Genomic DNA, 23,746 nt, shown 5'->3' on the forward strand with positions numbered 1-23,746 from the left:
CCCCTTCAGCTCCTTCAGTCTTTTCTCTAACTCCTCCATTGGAGTCCCCTTGTTCAGTCCAATGGTTAGCTGCAAGCATCCTCATCTGCATCAGTAAGGCTCTGGCAGAGCCTCTCAGGAGACACCCATATCTGGCTCCTGTCAGCAAGCACCTCTGGCATCAGCAATAGTGACTGGGTTTGGTGGTTGCATATGGGTTGGATGCCCAGGTTGGGCAGTCTCTGGATGACCTTTCCTTTAGTCCTTGCTCCACTCTTTGTCCCTGTATTTCCTCCCGTGAGTATTTTGCTCTCTAAGAAGGAATGAAGCATCCATATTTTGGTCTTCCTTTTTCTTGGGCTTCATATGATCTGTGAATTTTTTCTTAGGTATTTCAAGCTTTCTGGGCTAATATTCATTTATCAGTGAGGCAGCATGCACTCTTTAAACACTGGGCCATCTTTCCAGCCCCAAGATTACTGTTCTTAGTGCTATCCTGTGATTGTTTAATAAGAACTTGCATTTTCTGGAGATTGTGAGTGGATTCCATGGGTGAGGTGATGGAAATAGCTTGATCACAAAACTCCCTTCAGTCCTGACCATTCTCACAGGAGCTCTGAGCCCTGTGTTTGCTTCATTCGTTTATTTCTATACATAATGCGTTATGAAGCAACAGCTAAACAAGATAATTAAACCCAGTTACTTAAAAGCATGGTTTCAGGTATGTATAGGCATATGTATCAATGTGTAGATATATCTGGGTGTGTATACAGATCGGTGTTTCTTTCCCTGGCAGATGACTTCCCTGAATCTACAGGCGTAAAGCGGATTGTACAAGCATTGAATGCCAATGTCTGGTCCAATGTCGTGATGAAGAATGGTGAGTAACTAGACAGCGTTGCTTTTACTCCGTAACATGTTTTAAGTTTTCTGGATATATGTAGAACCATTAGGAGTCTATGGAATTTTTGTTCCAATTCTCAAGTCTTCAGTTGAAGGAAGAGAGTTGGGATGTTTAATGTGTGTTGAGTAGGTAATTCAGCAAGCATGTGAATGTTACAGTAGGCCTCTGTGATGGTTTGTTTGTGCTTGGCCCAGGGAGTGGCACTATTAGGTGTGGCCTTATTGGAGTAGGTGTGTCACTGTGGGTGTGGGCTTAAGACCCTCACCCTAGCTGCCTGGAATTGAGTCTTCCACTAGCAGCCTTCAGGTGAAATGTAGCACTCTCAGCTCTGCCTGCACCATGCCTGCTTAGATGCTGCCCTGTTCACACCTTGATGATGATGGACTGAACCTCTGAACCTGTGAGCCAGCCCCAATTAAATGTTGTCCTTGTAAGACTTGCCTTGGTCATGGTGTCTGTTCACAGCAGGAAACCCTGACTAAGACAGCCTCACATTGCCTTTGGCTTTAAGAAAACCTAAAATTGTAAGGTATGAGCTTTATCATTAAAGAACTTGCTAGTCTACCTGTGGGTTTTTTGTAGTACTCTCTTTCTTTACCGTTTCTGGGCTCTTTATGTGAGTGGTGTTTAAGTGTACTTATCAGATGCCAGGTAGGCAAGCAAGGTGGTGTGATGAACACAGTCATATGTGCAGCTGTTGCATTAGTCTTGATATAGAGAAGGCTTTCTGCAGAGCATGGGTTCTTGTACCATTCTTCATGGGATGGTCAAAATTGAAAGGGGAGAATGCTTAGCTGGGGGAGACATGGCTCCAAGAGCAAGGGGTTTATGTTATAAAGCCCCTAGGCAAGTCTCACATAGCAGGGAGAACTCCCTTAGATTTCAGAACACCAGCCAGGAGATGTGGGCTTTCTCCTTTAGCAAGCAAGTGCTGAGACCTGGAGGTGGGATCTCCACAGGGTTGACATTAGGGTGGTGTGTGGGAGGCAGAAGTGGAGCCCCAGGTCAGAGAACTCTGAGCTGTTGCGCAGCCTGAGGGTGACTGTTGGCCCTGCGGGATGTGATGGCCATGGCTATGAGGTGGAAGGCCAGGTCTGACATGTAGTCTGTAGTTGGCTGACATTGGCTCTTGGAGCCTGCATTACTTTGCTCAGTGTTTGGAACAAGCTCACAGACTCGATGGCTTAGAACTGCAGAAATTTATTGCCTCAGTATTTGAGGTGCCAGGGCCACCTCTGTCCAGAGTTGCTGGAGAAGGATTGCCCCAGCTTGGTTCTGGCTCCTACAGTTCCTTGACTGTGACTGTTACTTTTAATCTTTCCATGGTTTCTCCCTGTGTGCATGTCTTTGTTCATATCTCCTCTCCTCTAAGGCCAGTAGTGACATTAAATTAGGACTCACCCTAAGGCACACAACCTGTATTCATTTCCTGTTTCCAGACAACGCTACATTTCACTGTATTAGAGGTTGGACTTAGCTTTGAGGTTTGGGGATGGACTGCAGTTCAGTTGAGAGAGTGGTGCCTGAGCCAGTGTGCTGTGTTAGGTAAAGCACTGCAGAAGGGACTGAGGAAACCTGTATTTTACAGTCAGTCTAGCCTGCCTTCCCTGAGGTAAAGGGCAAGTGGGTGGCCAGCTTGGTAGGTACAGAGTGCTTCGTCCTAGCTGTCGATAGCATGGTTGGTGCCCTGACCTCTCATCTAACTAACCCTTGCGCTTGGCAAAGCCCCTTCTAGCACAAGGGGATTTCCTCTCCTTTCCTTCCCTTTCTCCTTCATCCTCCCCACTTTCACGTTCGGGAGAATCAGATGTATCTGACGAGTCCTGTTTCCATCCAGGCTCATTCATTCCTTCATTGCTTCATCGCTTCTCCATTGAGCATTTGTCATAGTTGCTACTGCTTCAGCCTCTGTACAGTGGAAAACTAAGTTTAAGATATGGTCCATAAATTAGATCAATTTAGAATAAAGTTCTATTCAGTACTGCCTGTTATACATTTCTTGAAATAGCTAAAAATTCAGTGAAGCTTTCTGGCTTTAATCTTTTTTTTTTTTTTTTTGAAAACTCTGACCTCCATTTCATACATTAAAGAAACGGTGGCTTATAATTCATGTTTATGACTGTGCAGCCTCCCAGTGAAGTCATGGCCTCCCATGTCCTTGAGTTAACAAAATGGCCCACTGGAAATGGTTGGAAGGAATGTGTCCATCTGAGTAGATGAATAGATGTCTACACACACACATACATAGACTCTTTGTTGTCACTGTTCCCTAAACCAGTGTAGGGGGCCCCTTAGCAGTTTCACAGTGTTAGCTGTCCATGTAATGTAGAGGGGATAAGGTCTACAGGAGGGGCCTCACCTATGGCTGTGATATAACGCAGTAGGGACTGGTTTGGTAGTTGGGGAGGTCCTGGACAAGTGTAAATTTACACACAGAGTGTACTTTGCTTCTGTACAGGTTGGTTTTCTGTCAGCTTGACATAAGCTAGGTACCTGGGAAGAGGATATTTCCATGTCCTCCATTTGGCCTGTGGGCAAGCTTGTGGGGCATCTTGACTAATGGTTGATGTGGAAGGACATAGCCCACGTAGGACCTCTGGGTAAGGGTCATAAGTAAGCATAAGTCATAAGTAAGCAGGTTGAGCAACAACCAATAAAAAGTGTTCCTCCGTGCACTCTGCTTCAATTCCTGCCTCGAGTTCTTGCCCTGGCTTCTCTGACTACAACTCTAACCTAAAATAACCCTTTCCTCTCCAGAGTTGATTTGGTCCTGACGTTTGTCACAGCAATGCAGAGCAAACTAGGACTACATCTTTGTGTACAAGTGTTTCTATCTCCTCCGTGTTTAAACAGTGGAACAGTAGTCTTCAGGTGTGATGCAGTGAGGCACATTGTGGGTTTGCATGCCTCTCTGCCTTCATTTTCTTTTTCTCCACAGTCCTAGGACTCTGATGTGCTTTCAGCTAAGACCCAAAAGTTTAGCATTAGTTTACTTTCATGTTAAGAGGACTGGGTCTGCATTACAAACAAAATAACTGGCCTCCTCCTAGGAGAAGCAAGTGATGTAGCCAGGGAAGTGCAGGTCTTAAGAAGTAGGACATCTTGCAGAACCTCCAGTCTGTCCCTAGAAAGACAGAGCTCTGTCTGTGTGATTGTGTGGTAGGCCATAGGGTCCTTCCAGGGCAGCCTGCTTCCTCTGCCCCTTGAGAGCCTGCAGCTGTGGTGTGAATGCCAGCAGGCTACATCTCAGCAGCTACTACGTCCCCCTTCCTCTTCTGATTTCTTTCTGTTGTATATAAGTGCAGGTGTTGTGGATGCATGTATGGAGGGTGGGATATAGATATATGAAGAGGTCAAGGGTCAACCTCGGATGTCGTTCCTCAGAGCCTTCACCTTGAATCTTGAGACAGTTACCCACTGGGACCTGGGGCCTTGCTGATTAGGCTATACTGACAGGCACAGGCCTTCACACCTGGCTTTTACGTGGGTGTGGGGGACACTCAGGGCTGTCTATTTGCACCGCAGCTACTTCAGTGGCTAAGCTATCTACCTAGTCACACAGGAGGCTTCTGAAAGTCTAAAGTTAGGCATAAGAGAAGGGCCTATCCATGGTCCATCATGGGAGAGGGGTTAGTGAAGCCCCACCTACCTTAGGAACCATTGGCAGTTAATGGTTGCTGGGAAGGGGGAGTCATTTTCTCCTGTGATGTAACTGCTATTAAACTTGCCCAGCAAATAACCTTCCATCCATGCTTATGCATGTAGCCCTAATTAAACTCTGTGAGTCACAAAAGAAGCCACAAAACAACAACAACAGAAGCCCAGATCAACCATGGAAATAGGATGCAGACTCTTGGGAAGAAGATTGGCTCAGGAGTGGGAGGTGGGAGTGACTGAGATGCACCCCATGCACGTAGGAACTCATCTGAAAGCAACAGCAGGAGAAAGTCATGCCTAAAGCTACCACACACCCAGGTTACACACTCTTAGGCGTACTCGGTACAGCTGGAGCATGTCCATGCAAAGAATCCTTGTAAACGCTCATAGCAGCGTCATTCACCATAGCCCATAGATGAAAACAGCTCCAGAACCAGTGGGCAGTCCATTCAGCAGACTCACTCCACTCTACAAAAGTACGAGCAAGCTACACCAGGATGACCCAGGCCTCCACTATGCCCAGAGATTTTGTGTCATTGTGCTTAGACAAGATATCTAAAACAAATCCATAGAGACAGTATTGATTGGTGGTTCCCAGGGCTGAAGGAGAGGTTGCTAAGGAGATGGAATTTCCTTATCAGAACATGAAAACTGTTTTGGATTTGGTGATAATCATTGCGAGCTTTGTGACTATACTAAAAGCACTGAATTCTACACTGTGAAGGGAGTGGTTTGGACATGTGAATGGCATCCCTCATATCCATGAGATATAGATTATGTTCATTATCCTATTTTATTTCAAGTATCCAATATGTGTTAGGTGTAGAGGTTAAATGACTTTGCCTGAGGCACAGAGGTCAAGAAGTATCACGCCCATTACCAGGCTGGCGACTTGCTATCCCCTGGGAACTTAGTAAGTAAGCTTTGGTTGCCCTCCTAGACATTCTGACTGGTTTGGGGTGAAGCTCAGCTTCCCAGATCCCTGTGTGCTTTGAACTCCATGCATTTAATTTGTCATGTTTATAAATTACTAAACTGTAAGGATGTTTCCTCCATACTTCTTGTCCTACTGAAAATTAGGTGACAGTGTCAAGGCCTAATTATGTGTATGTGGGATGCAGTGTGTGCAGTGCCTGTGGGGTCCTGGATGGGGCATTGGACGCCTAGGAATTTGGAGTTTTGGGCACTTGTGAGCTGCCTGAGACAGGTTCTGGGAACCAAACTCCTTAGGATCCTCTGAAAGAGAAGCACATACTTTTAACCACCGAGCTGTCTCTCTAGCCTTGGGCTATATTTTTGATCTGTATGATATGATGAAGTCAGTCTTCATCAGCTGCTTCCAGTCCTGGCTGCACATTGGGAACTTTTGAAGCCAGTGCTGTCTGGGCCAGTCTAGTAGGAAGATGAAGTGGTTGGGGGATGGGTAGCAGCTGCAGTATTAAGAGCCACAGGGACTCAGTTACATAGCCATGGTGAGAACTGCTAGCACAGAGTAGTCGTCTAGTTTTGACTTGTGCGAGTGTGTTCAATCGGGGAGAGTGAACTGGGCTTTTTGAAAGCTTTGGCCTCTGATTCTGTAGTCACCAGTGACATGCATTTTCACATTCCTGAATCCTGACTTTTAAAAGCCACAGGAAGAAAGACAAGACAGGGCCAGTACTAGCTCACCTTTGGAGAGGTGAAGGTAGGGAGTATGTCCCTTCTTCCTCCTCCGTACCTGTGACTTGGGTTGTTAGCACAACACAGAGGTCACCTGTGCTCCTTGGCATCTGCCATTGTAATAAGAGTTGTTCAGACGCTGCCCTTGGCCATCTGGGCTGTCCTCTGCTGGCCTCCAGTCTGTCCTTGGTGTAGACTTCAGATTCTAGTGTGACATTCACTCGGGGGCTACCTGCTGAGCACACACTGTTCGGGCCCTGTACCCGATTTACACTGCGAGCAGTCGATGTCTGCACCCACAGACTCCCTGTGGGAACAACACTCAGTAGGCAGCAGGACACGAGTGAGCTATGGAGGGTTCTAGAAGGTGACAGGTAGTGGGGAAGTAAACCAAAGGGGGCATTGAAGCTTGGAGTAGATTGTAATATAAATAGGGTGGTCAGATTAGGTCCCTTGGCAGGTAGAGATTTAGACCTGGAAGAAGGTGAGAGCACACCCTGACATTTGAAGGAGAGGCAGGCGCTGCCTGTGACTACAGGGCAGAGAGAATGGGAGAACGGATAGAGCGCTTGGGTATGTAGGGCTCTGCAAGCCATCCTGAAAACTTTGGCATCTACTCAGATAAAACTAAGCACTTCACCAAGGCTTTGAGTAGAGGAGATGGCATAATCTAACTGAGAGAGGACTCTGGCTGCTGTGTGATGGAGAAGGCCAGGAAAAAACAGAAGATACCAGTCTTCCGTGTGAGAGAAAGGCGACTTAGGCATGCCTCAGTTGAGTGGTTCTTAGTGGAGGTCCAGTAGGGGCAGAATCTGTATCAGACATTACACTCACCTCTAAGGGGATTTTGAGAATTACTTAACTTAAACTCTGATATTGAGCAGTGGGTTGGGTGTGCCTCTCTCGATGGCCCTGGGCAGAAAACTCTAAAGAGCTTCTGGGCTTGCCTGTTAAATAGTACAGGGATAGCATCATGGCATCCTTGCCAGATGATCACCCACCCTTTCGTGACTAGTGCTGTAAGTAACAGCTCAGCGCTGTGTGACAGCATCCCATGAGCAATTAATCTCATAAAGAAATCAAAGGCCTCAGCAGGTAGAGCTGGTCTTCTGGGAAAGGCTGTTTGTTTTACTCTGTGCTGTTATTCTGAAAACAGTACAAAACATTTTTCTCTGTGATGTGTGCTCCCACACTTCTATCTCACTACCAGCTTTCATTTTCACCCCTCTTCTTCCTAGTCTTCCTGTGAGGTAAAGAAAGTTCTCGTGGACGTAGGGTGTTGGGTGTGGTGGCCCATGCCTGTGAGCCCAACACACTCAAGACTAAAGCAGGAGGTCCCTGAATCTGACATTAGCCTGACTATATAGTAAGATCCTGCCTCAGAGAACGGGACAAGATTAAGTTCAGGGTGACTGAATGATCAAGGACATGGGAAGAATGGTGGCCATAACGAGAGGAAATTGCAATGCACACACATATACATGCATGTGTGTGTGCACATGTGTAAGTATGTAGTTTATTAAAAACTAACATAGAGGTTAGGCATAAGCATGAGAGAAAGATGTTTAGGAATGAAGCAAGATGCACCCAAGAGCATGGTGCGAGTTTGTTAAAGAAAAATGATAATGACCCTGTAGGTTTATTGTTGGGTTCTTGGGCTGCATGTGAATATGTATTCACAGTTGTGAGGCGGGGGGTCTTATGTACATGTGTGTGTTTATAGAGGTCCAAGGTTGACATCAGTATCTTTTTTTTTTCCGGAGCTGGGGACCGAACCCAGGGCCTTGCACTTCCTAGGCAAGCGCTCTACCACTGAGCTAAATCCCCAACTGACATCAGTATCTTATTTGGTCACTTTCCACTTTATATTTCAAGACAAGGTCTCTCACTGAACCTGAAGCACACCATTTGGGCTGCTTTGGTTAGCCAGCTCTCTCTCGGACTATCCCTGTCTCTGCCTCCTACATGTTGAGCTTACAGATGAGTCACCATGGTTACCTAGCATTGAACTCTGGTCCTTGCACTTTTGTGGCAAGAACTTTACCCTGCCAAGCCATCTCCTCAGTTCCTGTCCTTGTGTTTATAGAATGTAAGGAACATTACTTTCTTTGACACAGTTGTTATATGTGTTAGCCAGAGGGAAGCATTAGTGTCACCATGTATGCATTTGGTGTGGTTCCTTTCTTTTACAGGAGAAAGAGGCACTGGGGAGGTAACTTGTCCATACATGAAGTGACTTAGCCAAGGTGGCACAGGGCCGCAGGTCTCTGAGCAAGAGTGTTGTTTCCACCATGCTGTGGGTGCTTCGTTCAGCACTTATTAGTGCACTAGAGAGCTGAGCACAGAGAGATTAAGTAAGTGGCCCTGGCTGCATGGGAACCATTGGCAGAGCCAGGGGAGTTCTTTGCTACAAGTTGTCTCAGCCTAGGTGCTCTGCTGTGAGCAAGACTTCAATGAGACTGACTGGAGGTAATGATTATATCTGAGGTTTGGGGTTTCTCTTGCTTAATGTTTTTAAATCCTTTTATATTACCCAAATAGCGTGGTGTTAGTCCTAACCTTGTCCCTGAGCTTAACCCAAAGAAAGTAGAGCGAGGCTTCCTGCTAGCTAATGCAACAAACAGTGCTGAGTCACTTGTGAGTGGGGCAGTGCACTTTCATTATTCTACTTGGAGTCAAGATGGATTGGCGTTCTCTTCAGTTTGAGTTATGACTGGTTATACCCTGTAGGTACTCAGTGGTTTTTTAAACCTCATACCAGGTTTAAAAGCAAACATTAATTTATACAGTTACAGACCAATCATTGTAGTCCCTCTTTGCTTCATAGGGGAATACGTCCTGAAAAGACATCATCAGGTGAAGCCATCATTGTATGAACATTAGGAGATGTGCTCACATAAGCCCAGAGGGTATAGATCAGTCACCTGTGTTGTCACAAAACATAGGAAGCAGGGGTAGGACACTGCTGTGAGTAGTTTTGCAATACACTTTCCTTTGTAAGTAGAAATAAAAATAAAAACCACAGCATCATTTGTTATCCTTTTCAAGTAGTGTATGCTGTGCACATTTGTGGGTGTTCAGTGATGGGTAGTGAGTGCAGTGGGCCTGTTAACACCAGGGGTCACCATGGCTTTGTCATAACACATTAAGGCATTAACAGACAACAGGCTTCTTCAGCTGTCTTTGTCATTGTTCTGTTGCTGTGACAAGATGCCACGACCAAGCAATTCTTAATTGGGGCTGCCTTTCAATTTCAGAGGTTTGGTCCATTATCATCATGGCAGCAAAAATGGCAGCGTGCAGGCTGACACTGGGCAGTAGCTGAGAACTACATTGTAGGCAGAGAGAGAGACACTGGGCCTGGTCTGGACTTTCAAACCTCAAAGCCCATCCCCAGTGGTACACTTCATCTGACAAAGCCACACCTCCTAATCCTTTTAATCTTTTCAAATAGTGCCACTCCCTGGTCTCTAGTCATTCAAACATGAGCCTATGGGAGCCATTCCTATTAAAAGCACCCCAAGCTTCCTAGGGTCTTTTAGATCACTGCTGTTCTGCATTGCAAGCTATGGTTGACCCAAATGTTATACAGTATATGACCATACTAGAAGGATATGCAGATCTTCCTGACAGACATGACTTGTGTGCTGACTTACAATGGAGTTTCTGCTATTGGCTCGTCAGTGTCTTGTTTCTTCAGATGTAACATTCTCAGTGAATGCATTACTACCTCAAAAGGAATGAACTTTGATGCTTGGGAGATAAACAAATTCCTACTTTTGTATGTATAACACCCAGCTCCACACAGCACACAGCCATGGGCAGCATTATCTGTAGCATTGAACAGTACCTGGGAGAAAACAGTGCCTAAAATACCCCTGGTGACAGGCGCTACCAGGGAAAATAGCTAAAAGCACTGAGCTTTGAGGTCTGTTGTGCTTTCTAAGCTCTGGCCAATAGGAAGTCCTCAGACACCATTGTATGGTGAAGGTCAGACTTCCAGGGACCAATAGTTTCTACTCAGCATTAGAGGCCTCACCACAAATGGTTCAGGAAATGAAGTGGACAAGACCCATTCTCACCATTCAGGGCACCTTTGGTGCTCTCTAGCCTCTTCAGTTTGCTTACTCCTTCCTTTGCTGTTATGCCTTAAATTTCCTCAATCTGAGCTCAAGCTGCAACTCAAGGAAAGGATATAGATGAAATTTCAACTCCTTGCTCTGTTCCCCAAGTTCCCACCAGAGCCTGGTCTATGGCTTGAAAAGCAACCACTAGGGTCTGACATTTATAGTTTGGTAATATCTCTTTACTATCACTGCCATGAAAGTAGAGACTGTGGGTCACCGCCTTATGACAAATGTGACATGTTTTAAGTTCCCATCCCCTCCCCTTTGAAGTTCCCAGTACTGTCTCTCACTTGGTACATCAGAATGCCATGTTGTAAAGTACTTTGCTCGAGGCAGAGCCTTGAACTTGGGTAGTAGCTATAAGAGCTGGATAGTCTGGAACACTGTGTTCTGACTCAGCCTTTTTGAAACCTACACATCACAGAGGAGGGTAGTGCACATGACACCTTTGCTAGGTGTCAATTTTATGTTACACAGTGTTCCTGTCCCTGGTTTCATAAGCTGAATACTGGCAAGTTCTGTGGAGGGCTTTTCTGCACTGCTGGCTTCTGGGTATTACATCAGGTAGCACCGTGGTAGATGAAGATGGTTGGGCAACCAGGGAAGGAGCTGGTAGACTAACAAATGCTGAAGAGTTGCTACTCTGTCCCCAGTAGGCAGAGAGCCCTGGGCTTTGTGTAGTGGGTAGAAGCAACTTTTCCATGCAGTACTCTTCCATTTTACCATTACAAGTGAGATGAATTGAGTGTCTATTAAAGCATCACATAAATGATCATCTATTGCCCCCAAGTGTCCTGAGTAAATGATATTCCATGGTGGAAATTCCAGAATGCAGGCCAAGCTGGCCTTTATAATTGAGGGAAAGAACTGAAAAAAAGAAATGAGAGCCCACACTACAAGGCCTCAGTTTTCACAGCTGCCTGAGACATTCACCTGAGAAAGTAGACATCTTATGTCATTTACTTTTAAAAGATTCTATCATCATCACCATCATTGTCATCATCTATGTAGCTCAGGCTAGCCTTGAACTTGATGCTCTTGCCTCAGTAACCCAAGTGCTGGGATTGTAGACATGTGTCACCACATCCAGCTGTGTACATTTTTAAGAAGTGAAAAATTATTAAATAAAAAATTTAATGTGACAGGAAAATAAAGCATCAAATTAGTGAGAGGAAGAATGGCCAACAAAGAGGGTTCTAGTCAGTCTGCCTGTACCTGTGTAACTTTGGGAGCTTGGCAGAGGCAGCGTCCGCTGAAATGGATGCCATTTAATTCCCATAAAGCTGTACTGGAGTCCAGCCTTTAAACAACATTCAGGAACCCAAGATATGCCCCGAGCGCTCAGACTGTCCCTTACCTGTGAATGAATGTCATTGGCTGTTCCATGCATATTTAGGCATAGTGAGTAGGAGTAGATGGTAAGGGAGAGGATTGTAGGGACTTAGTGGGGATAGGAAGCAGCGACATGCCTTTCAGGTATGGCCTTCAGGAGTGTCACACACAGCACTGCTCGCAGCTCCCTCCTAGGCACCCTGGAGGCACTGTTGCTGACCACCCTGCTCTTCCACTGTGGTTGCCAAAGCTGGTTACAGGCCACGTCAGAGAGCCGCCTCCTTGGAGTCCTCACTGCTGTTGGAAGACTGTTCTGGCGCGCACTCCAGGTTGAGGAGGTAGGACCCACAGTAGAGCCTTCATTAGAGTAGTGCGGAGCTCTCCTTCATGACGGTGGGAAAGATGGTGCTCATTCCCAAGTTCCGTTGAATCTTCAGGCTGTGTGTGTGCGCAAGAGGAGGAGGACGTTCACTCCAGCACTTACTAGTGTCCCTGCTGCTGTCATTTCCTTGTACTTCGTTCTCTGTAGCCAACAGAGATTGAGAAAAGCGTGACCTTACACCTTCTCGTATGAGTGGCTCTTGACTTACAAGCAGCTCTCCTATGTCACAGGCAGAGAGCAGAGGTGCATTTTCCTGAATCTACCACAAGCCAAAACCACGTGAATGGCTGAGTCCAGTTGAGCCTAAGTAAGCGTTGCTTTAATGATGTGTTCAAGACTTCAAGCAGCAGTCAAGTGAGAGAATAAGGGTTTTATGATTTTATGGTTGGTTTGGCTTTGGTTTTTTTCGTGTGTAGGGTTGTTTTGCTTACATTTATGTCTGAACCATGTGGATCCAGTGCTCACAGAGGCCAGAAGACAGCATCAGATCCCCTGGGACTGGACTCACAGATGGTTGTGAGTTGCTACTGGGTGCTACGAATTGAACCCTGGTTCTCTAGAAGAGCAGCCAGTACTCTTTAACTGCTGAACCATCTCTCCAGTGTCTGTTGTTGTTGTTGTTTTCCTAAACTCACCAGGAAGAAATGGAATACGCTACCATAATGTAGACTCTTTCTCCTGGTCCTGGTGACAGCATTTGTGCCCTTCCTTAAAGGTTGTATAACCCAGATGATGTGGCATGGCCTAAGATTATCATTAAAGAGTGGGTACGACATCTCCACAAACTTAAGAGTACTTTGGCTGTGCTTAGAATGTGTGGCCCTGGTTATCACAACATATAAGAGGTTCACTACAGGGAAGCTTTTTATACAGAGTGGGAACGGCTGTAAGAACACCTTTAAGTACAGAGAACGCTTGAATTTGAAGAATCTGTGTTAATAACAAGCACTGCTAGGTTGTTGTTGTTGTTGTTGCTGTTGTTGCTGCTGCTTTTAGTGGCACCATTGTCTCCCATCTGTAATTCACTGGACCACTAGAATGGAGCCAGGTGGTTTGGGGATGAATTTAATACAGAGTGGTCCCTCTTTACCTGTGGTGTGGTCACCTGCAATCAGCAAACTACCCCAAAAGCTTTAGAAATAAATAACTCCTGTTTTCCACTTGTGTGCTTTTCTGCGTGACAAGGTGGCATATTCTACCATCCAACCCAAGGAGATGAGTTGACCATGTAAGTGGCCTATCCCACACAATCCCCCTGCCCCGCAGTCACCCGGTGACCATCTTGACTGTCATTTGGCTGCTGAGGTATTTCAGTGCTTGTGTTCACATTACCCCTACTTTGTTAATAGTGGCTTCAGAGGCAGTGCTAATGATGCTGGTTGTCTAGGCACTTGGGATGAACTGAAGAGAAGCCATCCCGAAATTCCTAGAGTATCTTCTCCCACTGTCACAAGAGGAGTGAGTTCAGTACGTGGAAATGTCTGGAAAGAGAGTAGCTGTCCTACAGAGCTCCTTTTAAAGGTGGATTTTATTTTATTTTTATTTTTATGTGTATGTGGTGTTTGGACCAGAAGCTGGGGTTACAGAGGGTTGTGAGCTACCATGTGATTGCTGGAAACCAACTGCAGTCTTCCATAGAGCAGTCGGTACTCTTATCTGCTGAGCCATCTCTCCAATCAGTTAGAAAACTTTTATTACTGTATTCTGCTTTAAATACTTGTTTGATTGTGGTTATTATCTTAACTGTGTCTAACTTATAAATTAAACCTTATCATAAATATGTAGTATGGGCTCCTGACCTAAATGCTTAGGTCCAAGTTTCTCCAGGTTTTAGACTTTCCGCGTTTTGGAATACTTACACACATGTATACAGGACATATGCTCTGTTTGTTTGAGTCTTCTGTACACCTCTGCATGCAACCTGGAGGTAAATGGAACAATGCTGGCTGCACCTTTGCTCCCACAGGCATCATGGTGGTGCTCAGACAGTTTAGGATTGTGGGGCATTGCTGATTTCTGAGTTAGGACTGCTTAATTTGTGTAGGGAAAACAGTAAGAATGTGGTTTGGATGCAACCACAGTGATAAGCGCTGGTGTGCCTGGATCCTTACTGGTAAGCAGTGACTGCTCTTTTATGCTTCCTGACTAATTTCTTTTTCATAAAAAATTTGCCCCTCCTGCATCTCCGAAGTTCTAGAAGAATTAGCTAAGTACCTTGATTTGTTCCTTCCTAGTCTAGTATCTGATTCCTACACCTGAAGGGAGAGGACCTTCTCAATAGGAATGGCATTCCCATGCCAGAAACCTGGGAAGCTGGGGGGCGGGCGGGGGTACCAGCAAGTAAGAGAGATTTACATAATTCTTTCCCTTGAGAATGGTGTGCAGTTGGTGCCTGTGGGCAGAGCTACAAAGAGCACTAAACCAGAAGATCCAGTGTGCAAGACACCAGCCAAGCCTTGAAGAGCACTAAACAGAAGGTCCAGTGTGCAAGACACCAGCCAAGCCTTGAAGAGCACTAAACAGAAGGTCCAGTGTGTAAGACACCAGCCAAGCCTTGAAGAGCACTAAACCAGAAGATCCAGTGTGCAAGACACCAGCCAAGCCTTGAAGAGCACTAAACCAGAAGATCCAGTGTGCAAGACACCAGCCAAGCCTTGAAGAGCACTAAACAGAAGATCCAGTGTGCAAGACACCAGCCAAGCCTTGAAGAGCACTAAACAGAAGGTCCAGTGTGCAAGACACAAGCCAGGCCTTGAAGAGCACTAAACAGAAGGTCCAGTGTGCAAGACACCAGCCAAGCCTTGAAGAGCACTAAACAGAAGGTCCAGTGTGCAAGACACCAGCCAAGCCTTGAAGAGCACTAAACAGAAGGTCCAGTGTGCAAGACACCAGCCAAGCCTTTCAAGCAACGCTTCCTGCAGGCAGGCTGCTTTGAATAAACAAAAATGGATTCTTTTCTCAATTGTCTAAATGTATGTGTGTCTGACCTCCGTAAACTAGAAGCAGAGGGACCAATGAACCCTCTGATTAGCTGACTGATCCTCCACTGTGTATCAGAAAGCGCTGAGTACAGCTCCCTCAGCTTACTCTAACCTAAACTCATAGCTCATTGTCAGTGCTTTAGGGTTTGACATCTAAGGATTTTAAATAAATATAAATATATAGATTTATATATTTATATAAAATCTATTAAGTAAAAAAGGAAAAAAAGTACTTGAACACAGCAAATTCCAAGAAGCATGAGGAGAGGAGGCCAAGAGTCTCTTCTCAGCCCTGGGCTTCTGAGTCCAGGACCTCGTGCTCAGCGACCATGGTTCACAGACCAGCAGGCCAAGGCACTGTGGGGTTGGTTTGTCTGAGCTCATGCAGGTGGCTGGGGCCATGAGAGAAGCTAGGGTTTGATCATAAGCTCCATCTCTTCCCACCACTCCTCTTTTTCCTCACAATTTTACCTGTTAGCATCACAGTATTAAACATTCTGCTGGTTTTAAAATTGTGTCTAAATGTACAAAGCATAAAATAATAAAGATTTTAAAAATGGATGGTCATAGAAAAAACAAAGGTGCCCAGAGGTTTATAGTGTGTTGTAGGGTGGCATGCCCCTCTGCCTGGCTCCTTCCTGTAAGAAGAGAGGTATTGGTCTAACCTGCCTACAAGTTCAGGGAATGCCAAACTGTAGAGTTGAGATTTGTGATACTTCTGAATTACAGTTGAAAAAACCCTGACTCTAAGTTGTTTCCAGTAATAAAAAGGAGGCACTTGTGTTAACTGTGCAGTCTGCCTTTCATTCCAGTCAGCCAGCACATACACACTCATGGCAAGTGAGGTCCCTCAGTCCTGGATATCCACAGCTCAAAGAGCGAGAACTACCTGCTATTTAGGTGAGCCTGACCTCAGGCTCTGGCCCCCGTAGAGGTGAATGTATTGCCCAGAGATACAGGCTGCAGAAGCCTTAGTCCCCTGTCTGATCCCAGTGCTGTTGACTGGAGCACTTGCTGGAAGCTGAGATAAATGGCTTCTGCCTAGCTTGGTGAGTGAGTGAGCTTTAGCAGCCTTGAGTCTTGGGCTCCGTTTTAGTCTGTTCTGGGTGATTCTTTGATCGGTTTCAGACACTGTATCTGTCTTAGTCAGGGTCTTATTGCTGTGAACAGACACCATGACCAATGCAAGTCTTACAAAGGACAACATTTAATTGGGGCTGGCTTACAGGTTCAGAGGTTCAGTCCGTTATCATCAAGGTGGGAGCATGGCAGCATCCAAACAGGCATGGGGCAGGAGGAGCTGAGAGTCCTACATCTTCACCCAAAGGAAGCCAGGAACAGACTGACATCCTCAGGCAGCTAGGAGGAGGGTCCCCAAGCCCATCCTCACAGTGACACACCTCCTCCAACAGGGCCACACCTAATAGTGCCACTCCCTGGACCAAGCATATGCCAACCATCACAAGACCCTAGACCCTCAGTAGCAAAATGACACTATTTTAAAATGTCACACTCCCGTTTACATTGTAGGAATGATTTTAAGCTGGCGTATGAAATGTTCTGGACTGCTGTCATAACTTGCAAATAAAGCCATGGAATGGTATTCGTGTGTAATAGCCTGCTAGTTTTTTCACCTTGACTAATATTCTGTTTAAAACGACGATCAGAATTAAGAGACTATGCATTAGTCAACTTTGTATCACTGTTACAAAACGCCTGAGATGACCAATTTACAAGGCCGCAATCTGTACAAGGCTTGCAGTTTCAGTCTGTAGTTGTTTCTTGGGACCTGTCACTCCACAGTTTATCATGCTGTGTGTATCTGATGGAGATGACTGTTCACCACAGAGTGGCCAGGAAGCAGAAAGAGAAGAGGCCCGCTTCCCAGTGTCCTCTTCAAGGACATGTGCCCAATGACCTTGCTTCCTCTAAGTTGTATCACCTCTCAGTAGCACCTTGAGCACATAGGCCCTCGGGACATTTCAAATCTAAACTCTTTATTATTATTATTTTATTTTATGCATATGAGTATGCTGTCTTCAAAAGAGGGCATGGGATCCCATTATAGATGGTTGTGAGGCACCATGTTGTTGCTGGGAATTGAATTCGGGACTTCTTGAAGGCCATCTCTCCAGCCCCAGATCTAAACTCTTACCAGCATGGTTAGAGGTGGAGTTGAGGTCAGAGCCTTTGCTTGTCATTGTAGTCATACCGACAACATTCACGATGTTTCTCTCTAGACAGGAGCCAGGGCTTCAGCCTTCTCAACTCACTGGCTGGAGCAAGCCGCAGCGTTGGATCAGCAGAGAGCTGTCAGTGTGAGGTAAAGAATTTTCACATCTCTTCTCCTCTTTGACTTTAATACCCTTGCCATTACAGAGCTTTACACATTCATCGTTTTTCTCGTTTCCATTTAAGAGGCAGCAGAGATGTCCGCAGTTGAAGGGAGAATCTGAAGTGCCCCAGCGTGCCTGACCCCTGTTGAGGGAATGCTAGTCCACCCCCCTTAGCTCGGCAGGCTTGCACTCAGGGATATCCTGCAGGGTTTTTTTTTGTTGTTTTGTTTTTTGGTTTTTTGCTAGAGTACTTTTTAAATATGCAAGAATAATCTTGCATAGAAAATGAAAATTATTTTTTTCAATACTTGTTTACCAAGGTCCCAGGTTGGCTCTGAGTGAGCCGACAGTCCGTTTCACCCTCTTTGCTCAGCATCTCCATTGTGAGGTCACTTGGTCAGCCTGCCAGACCCAGGTGCCAAGGTGCCACGCCACCATCATCTTCCCAGACAGTTTCTATCCACATTTCATGTTTGCGGTGTACATGCAGGTGCATGTGGAAGACAGAGGACACCCTCAGGGTCATCCTAAGAAACACAGCCATGTTCCTAGACAGGGATTCCTACTAAGCCCAGAGCTCACCAATTAGGCCAGTCAACCCTGTGGAACCTCCTGTCTCTGCCTCAGTGCGTTACATTTGGCTTTTCTCTGTGGTCCTGGGGACCCAATGCTAATCTGCATGCCCACAAGACGTGTCCTTTCCTGACTAAGCTATCTCTCCAGCCCATGACTTGGATCTTAAATGATGCAAACATGTGCTAGCATTCTGTAACAAAATCCTAACATTTCATAGTTTTTCCTTGAAAAAAGTTCAGCTGGGGCAGTGGCTTTGCAGCTCTTTGTGTTTGAATGTGACCTTGTTCCTGCTTGTCTCCTCCTTTAGTTCTGTCAGTGCTTCTCCACAGCTAGCTGGGGGTGGGAAGAGTAAACCGTTTTGGAATTCTCACCGAAATAGTTCCTATTAAATTATTGCTTCCCTGTATTTCCCCAACAGCAGGAGCCATCACCAACAGCTGAGAGGACAGAGTCCCTCCCCGGGCATCGCAGTGGCGCGTGTGGCCCAGCAGGTGCACAGGTTGACAGCATTGTTGGTGAGTTCCTCCATGAGCTCCCCAGAGATAGCAGCAGAACTCAGACACCTGGCCACAAAGCACTGAGGGGAGAGTTGACTTTAAACATGGAGAAGAAAATGTATGGCGTGCCACTGGGCATGAGCCCCTGTAGTTGTCAGATAGGAGGAAGGGCAGACAGTGGCTTTTCTCCTCCATCCTTTTAACAAGATCTTGATTCAGATCATCTTGCCTCAGACAGACAGCCAAATGGTGACCAGCTCTGCTTTCTGTGAGTTTCTCATGGTCTTTAACAGTAGTCAAAACTAAGGGTGATTGGTGTGTCACGTGAGCAGAGTTACAGTCTTAAACTTCCAAAGGTTCTCTCATGCGTGCATGTCATCTGGTTTCGGGGTTTGTAAAGAATATGTGTTGTGGCTGTGAAACCTAGAGAAGTTTAGTGAGCCAGACACTGGCACCTGCTTTGTCCTTATAGTAGCCAGCAAGCCAAGGGCGTTAGTAGACAGTACCCATGATGTACTTCTGAGGGGAAAGAGGTGATGTTCTTGCTTTGTGAGCCATCATGAGCCATGTGCAGTGCTAACTTGTGTAGACTACCCTCTCCTGACTTTGCACATAGAAACTCAAGTGCTTGTCGGATAGGAACACCGGAAAGAGAAGGAAAGTGCAGCCTTCTCTCCTCACCTTGTCCCTGCAGTCGGGATCTGCAGCCTACTAACCCCATTCTCATCCATGCACTTGCATACTCACCTTGTTTGTGTCCCATTCTGACATTCAAATGTGGGAAGCCACCTGCGACCTCTGTGCCACTAACTAGTATTTCCCAGCCACATCTTGACTGAGCAATCTTCAGGACTGTGGACAGTGCGTCACTGAAGCAGTGTCTCTCCCCTCACCAGCACAGCATCCCCCGATTTCCCTTCTGCATGTTTTTGCAAGACCGCTCTCCTCCTTTTCCCACGTTTAAATGCTGCTGTCTTCAGTGCTCCATCTAAATTTAAAACAACAAAAAACTTGTTATTGATTCTTTGTGATTTCACATCATGCACCCAATCCCACTCATCTCCCCATCCCTCCATATCTGCCCTCCACCTTTCAACCCCTCCCCCCCAAAAGAAAACAACAACAAAAATTTCTCTGTGGAACTGGTGTGTCATGGAATGGGGTCCCCTGGATACTAGGGTCAGGGAAACCACTGTCACTGTGGAAGAAGGAATGTGCCAGGGCTAGACAGATGATTGGGCAGTGAAGAGAGTGCAGTGTCCCATAGAAGATGCAGGCTTGATTTCCAGCACCCTGACTCCAGCTTCAGGGGGATCTAAAGCTCTCTTCTGGTCTCTGCTGTCACATATCCACTCTCAGAAACACACGAATATACACATAACTAAAACAAATCTCTATCTTTAAGTAATATGCCGAGGCAGAAATGGTGAAGGATTTGTATTAAGAGTATATTAAGCAAACATGGTTTAAAACAGCCCCCACTCTGGATAGCTGGCTGGCGTTTAGGTGAGTTCGTTTTTAAACGTGGGTTATTCTGTGTTTCTGCTTTCCAGTTGTGGAGAGTGTTATCTGTCCTAATAGGCTTAGGTATGGCCATTGTAAAGTGGATTTACACGATTGTACCCTGTCCTGCGAGTGTGTGGCAAGGGGAGGGCACTTTTCAGAGCAAGTTGCTGGAGCAAGTTACAGCTGTAAATGGGAACGGTGTCCTCTCCCTTGTCAGTGTTGTAAGGATGGGTAGTGACTGCTCATTTGTAGAGAGGGTCCAACAGCCCAGCAGGGCACAACCCATTAGGCTGGTGTGTCAGCACTCAGCTGTTGCCCGTGTGCACACAGAGAAGTAGCTCTAACTGTACTTGCTTGTGTAGAAATAATCTGTGACCAACTCTGATTTCAGACCCCATGTTAGACCTGGATATTCAAGAATTAGCCAGTCTTACCACTGGAGGAGGGGATCTGGAGAACTTTGAGAGACTCTTTTCAAAGTTAAAAGAAATGAAAGGTAATTATCCTGGCATGGCTTACATCCTCGTGTGCTGAAGCTTTTCTAGTTTATGCAGTAGGATCCCACTTTGTGATGGCGAGATTGGATTCTGAGCTCTCGGCTTGAGAAATTTAGCTGCTTAGGAGATTGGGCCATTTTGTTGGTAAAAATTCCCCGGGGAGAAACTTCCTGCCTCCACCCTCTTCTCCTCACTCTCAAGTTTTCTAAAGTGTGTCTCTTCCTTACAGTGAGTCTCATTAACACAGCATCTGTCACATTCCCACACCCACTCACATCCCATCTGGAAAATTTGGGAGACAGAGCTTCCTAATAGCGTAATGACTGCGCCATGAGCGTATGTCTTAGAAACCCATCTACCACCTTCGAGTGTTAGCGCACCCATGCACTTGCTGCAGATTCTCCTGTGCTATTAGACAAATTCTTAAGATCTATTTTCCCCCTAGACAAGGCTGCGACGCTTCCTCATGAGCAAAGAAAGTTGCATGCAGAAAAGGTGAGAAGACCAGCAGGTATTTACCACCTATCAGAGGCCTTAGCTGTGACGTGTGCTGCCCCACAGGGCCTTAGTGTGAGTGTTGCACTAGGCTCTGCAGCCAGCTGGGTGTGAATTGTACAAGAGTAACACAGTTGCTACAGTCAGACTGAGATATCTTCAGTGTATGGTATGTGACTGGATACCTTCACAGAGGTATCATGCTTGCCTTCCAGTTAGGCCCAGAAACTTTTAGCTGTTTTGTTTGTTCATTACCAGAGCAGCACATGTTCTTGGCAGGAAGCGGACACGATTGGTGGTTGACATCTCCTTTTATGAACTGTGTCATCATTGATTTCTCAGTTCCTTTCTAGACAGTGAGCCTGGACAGAGAGCTACGCACTCGCTGGTGGTTTTGGTTCTGTCAGTCATGAAGCTGAACATGAACATATCCCCACCCTTCACACTAGTGTACAACTCTGATTGCATCCAGAAGGCTGGGTCGGAGCTGCTCGGGGATTTTGATGTGTGTTTTTGGAGGGGAAAAGTGTAGAGCTGTAGACCTTAGTCAGTTTGGGTGTAGCATATGAGGTTGTTACTAACTAATCTGACCTTTGTCACATGCTTCCCTCCATAGGTGGCCAAAGCCTTCTGGATGGCAATAGGGGGAGACCGAGATGAGATCGAGGGCCTTTCTTCTGATGACGAGCACTAAGTTCTGCCTGCTAGGTTTGACTGACACCGATGATGCCAGCACTGTGCGTCCCAAGTGCTTCCCTTCTCAACCGGGTTCTGTTCTGCCAAGACTGCCGTTTGCACGCTGGCCACCTGACTGGTTTTTGGGGTTCCCTTACCTGAGCTTTTAGAAAGGTGCTGGGGAGAAATCTTTGTTCCTGCCACATAAGTGACGGAAGAGTGAGATGACAGTGGGGAAACCCTTCGGATCTACATTCTTTGTCTTAAGAACCAGGGTAAAATGAGTCTCAGAGATCTGTAATACAGGAGAGCTGAGGCCGGCCTGCTTCTGTGCTGGATAGCCAGTGTCCACACCAGCGGCTGATTGGGAGCTTGTACTGTCTGCTGTGTACTGTCACTGGTCCCCACGGAGAGCACAGCTCTGACCTAAGGTGGATGTTGACAAGGGGGGCAGCTGTAGATCTAGTATGTGCCTAGGGGTTAGGGGGACAGGCGGCTCATGGGTTTGTCTCTTAGCAAGTCCTATGGACAATTTTAAGTTCAATGTGTGAGTTCCTGTCACAAAGAAGTAAAAGTCAGATGTATATGTATAAGAAACAGAGGCAAAGGTTTCCTCCTCTGGGGAGCGTAAACTCTCCCCAACTGCTGGTCATGTGTGGACCAGAGGAGCAGCAGTGTTGGTTCCAGCACTGCTGACACTGGCAACAGTGCTCTCTAACCGAGTGCTCTCCCTGGCTGCTTGAGGTTTCAGAGCAAGTGCCCCTTCTTTCTGCTTGGAATCCAGAGATTACTGTCAAAGCACCAGAACCGGGGTTGGGGATTTAGCTCAGCGGTAGAGCGCTTGCCTAGCGAGTGCAAGGCCCTGGGTTCGGTCCCCAGCTCCAAAAAAAAAATGGAAAAAAAAAAAAAAGCACCAGAACCAGCCTGTGGGGGATAGGTGAGCCTTCCAACAACCAGGTCCTGAGCCACCACCATGGGTTACTTCCAGGGCTGTTGGCTCCTCTACACTCCAGGGCCCAGTCCCAAGGAAACCCTGCCCTTCCTCCTGCGTTGTGTTTGAGTGGATGAGCCCCAGGGGAGCACAAAGCAAAGTTTTACAGGAAGAGAGGAAAGTACAGCAAACAGGTTAAAGGTCCGTATTCTGTCATCACAGATACCTCTGTGAGGCAGGCGTGAGTCTCCTTCATGCTCGTCAGTTTCTAAGCAGGTGCAGCCATGATAGATGGTATTCATTGTGGGCTGAGAGCCGATCCTGCCCTAGTGTCATCCGTGAGTTAGGCCATGATCAGAAACAAGGTGGACCTCCTTAGGTACCACGGACAGGGCCTGAAACGTGCTTAGCCAGGTCAGAACCACACAGGGAGAGACATCCTGGTGCTGGTCGGATTCTAGAACAGTGGGTGCTGGTTTGCCCCTGTGCTCCTACCCCACACTCTGATCTTGCAGTCTTTGAGCTTGGGTTTACCACTACCCTTTGAGGGGCATTAATACTTCAAGGTGAGTGCATTAGCTACTGGCTAAGAAGGAAAATAAGGGAAGTTGACTGTGGGTTGCCAGAAAGGTAAAACATGTTTTTCTTAAAATGTGGAAGATTTTAGAAAATATATTAGGTCAAATGATTAGGAAACAGATAGACTAGAAAATGCTGTGGACTTGATTTTGCTGACTAAACAAAACCAGGTAATTAAAAGATGATTTATTTACAAAGTCTGCTAATGTGTTTTGTTCTGTTTCGGGAAAAGGTGTGAGCTGGTGGAAGCCCGGTGTCCTTTGTAGTAGACATACAGTCTGAAGAGTTTGTGACCAGTAATGTTTCAGAATCTGTTTTGTCTATATGTTCCTGAGCTGATGGCTGTGGTACCAGGTGCTGTCTAAATTATGTGCACCTAAGTTAGAGTTCCGGAGGGGACCGAAGGTAAGAAATTGGCTTTCTGTCCTCTTTCTATAACATAGTGCTTGGCCCATAGTAGGCCCACAATTTTTGTTGACAAGTACAGTCTGCTTGATAGAAATGATCACAAAGACTGAAGATCCAGGAGTTCTGAAAACTGGAAGGGTGTTGGGGGAGGGAGGGAGTCAAATTTTTCTTCCCTGAAACAATCATGTTATGTAATGATTTCAGAGTGATGAAGGCAAGGCTATT

At 46.2% G+C, this 23,746-nt stretch overlaps 1 protein-coding gene across 4 annotated transcripts in view; it reads left to right on the forward strand.

The window, feature by feature from the left end:
- The window catches only part of Aagab (alpha- and gamma-adaptin binding protein), a 38,557-nt gene extending 15,247 nt beyond the window's left edge, over positions 1-23,310 (forward strand). The window contains exons 5-10 of one of the 4 annotated variants that reach the window (XM_006243223.4): positions 776-859; positions 17,262-17,344; positions 18,355-18,448; positions 20,328-20,432; positions 20,879-20,928; positions 21,545-23,310. In XM_006243223.4, coding sequence (XP_006243285.1) covers positions 776-859; positions 17,262-17,344; positions 18,355-18,448; positions 20,328-20,432; positions 20,879-20,928; positions 21,545-21,622 — 494 coding nt within the window. In that variant the 3' untranslated portion in view covers positions 21,623-23,310. Of the gene's footprint in view, positions 1-775; positions 860-17,261; positions 17,345-18,351; positions 18,449-20,327; positions 20,433-20,878 lie in introns of all 4 variants that reach the window. The other 3 variants (NM_134398.2, XM_063264883.1, XM_063264884.1) reach the window with 3 other exon arrangements.
- The last annotated feature ends 436 nt before the right edge of the window (positions 23,311-23,746 follow it).

Source organism: Rattus norvegicus, chromosome 8, assembly GCF_036323735.1.
Source record: "Rattus norvegicus strain BN/NHsdMcwi chromosome 8, GRCr8, whole genome shotgun sequence".
Taxonomy (NCBI): domain Eukaryota; kingdom Metazoa; phylum Chordata; class Mammalia; order Rodentia; family Muridae; genus Rattus; species Rattus norvegicus.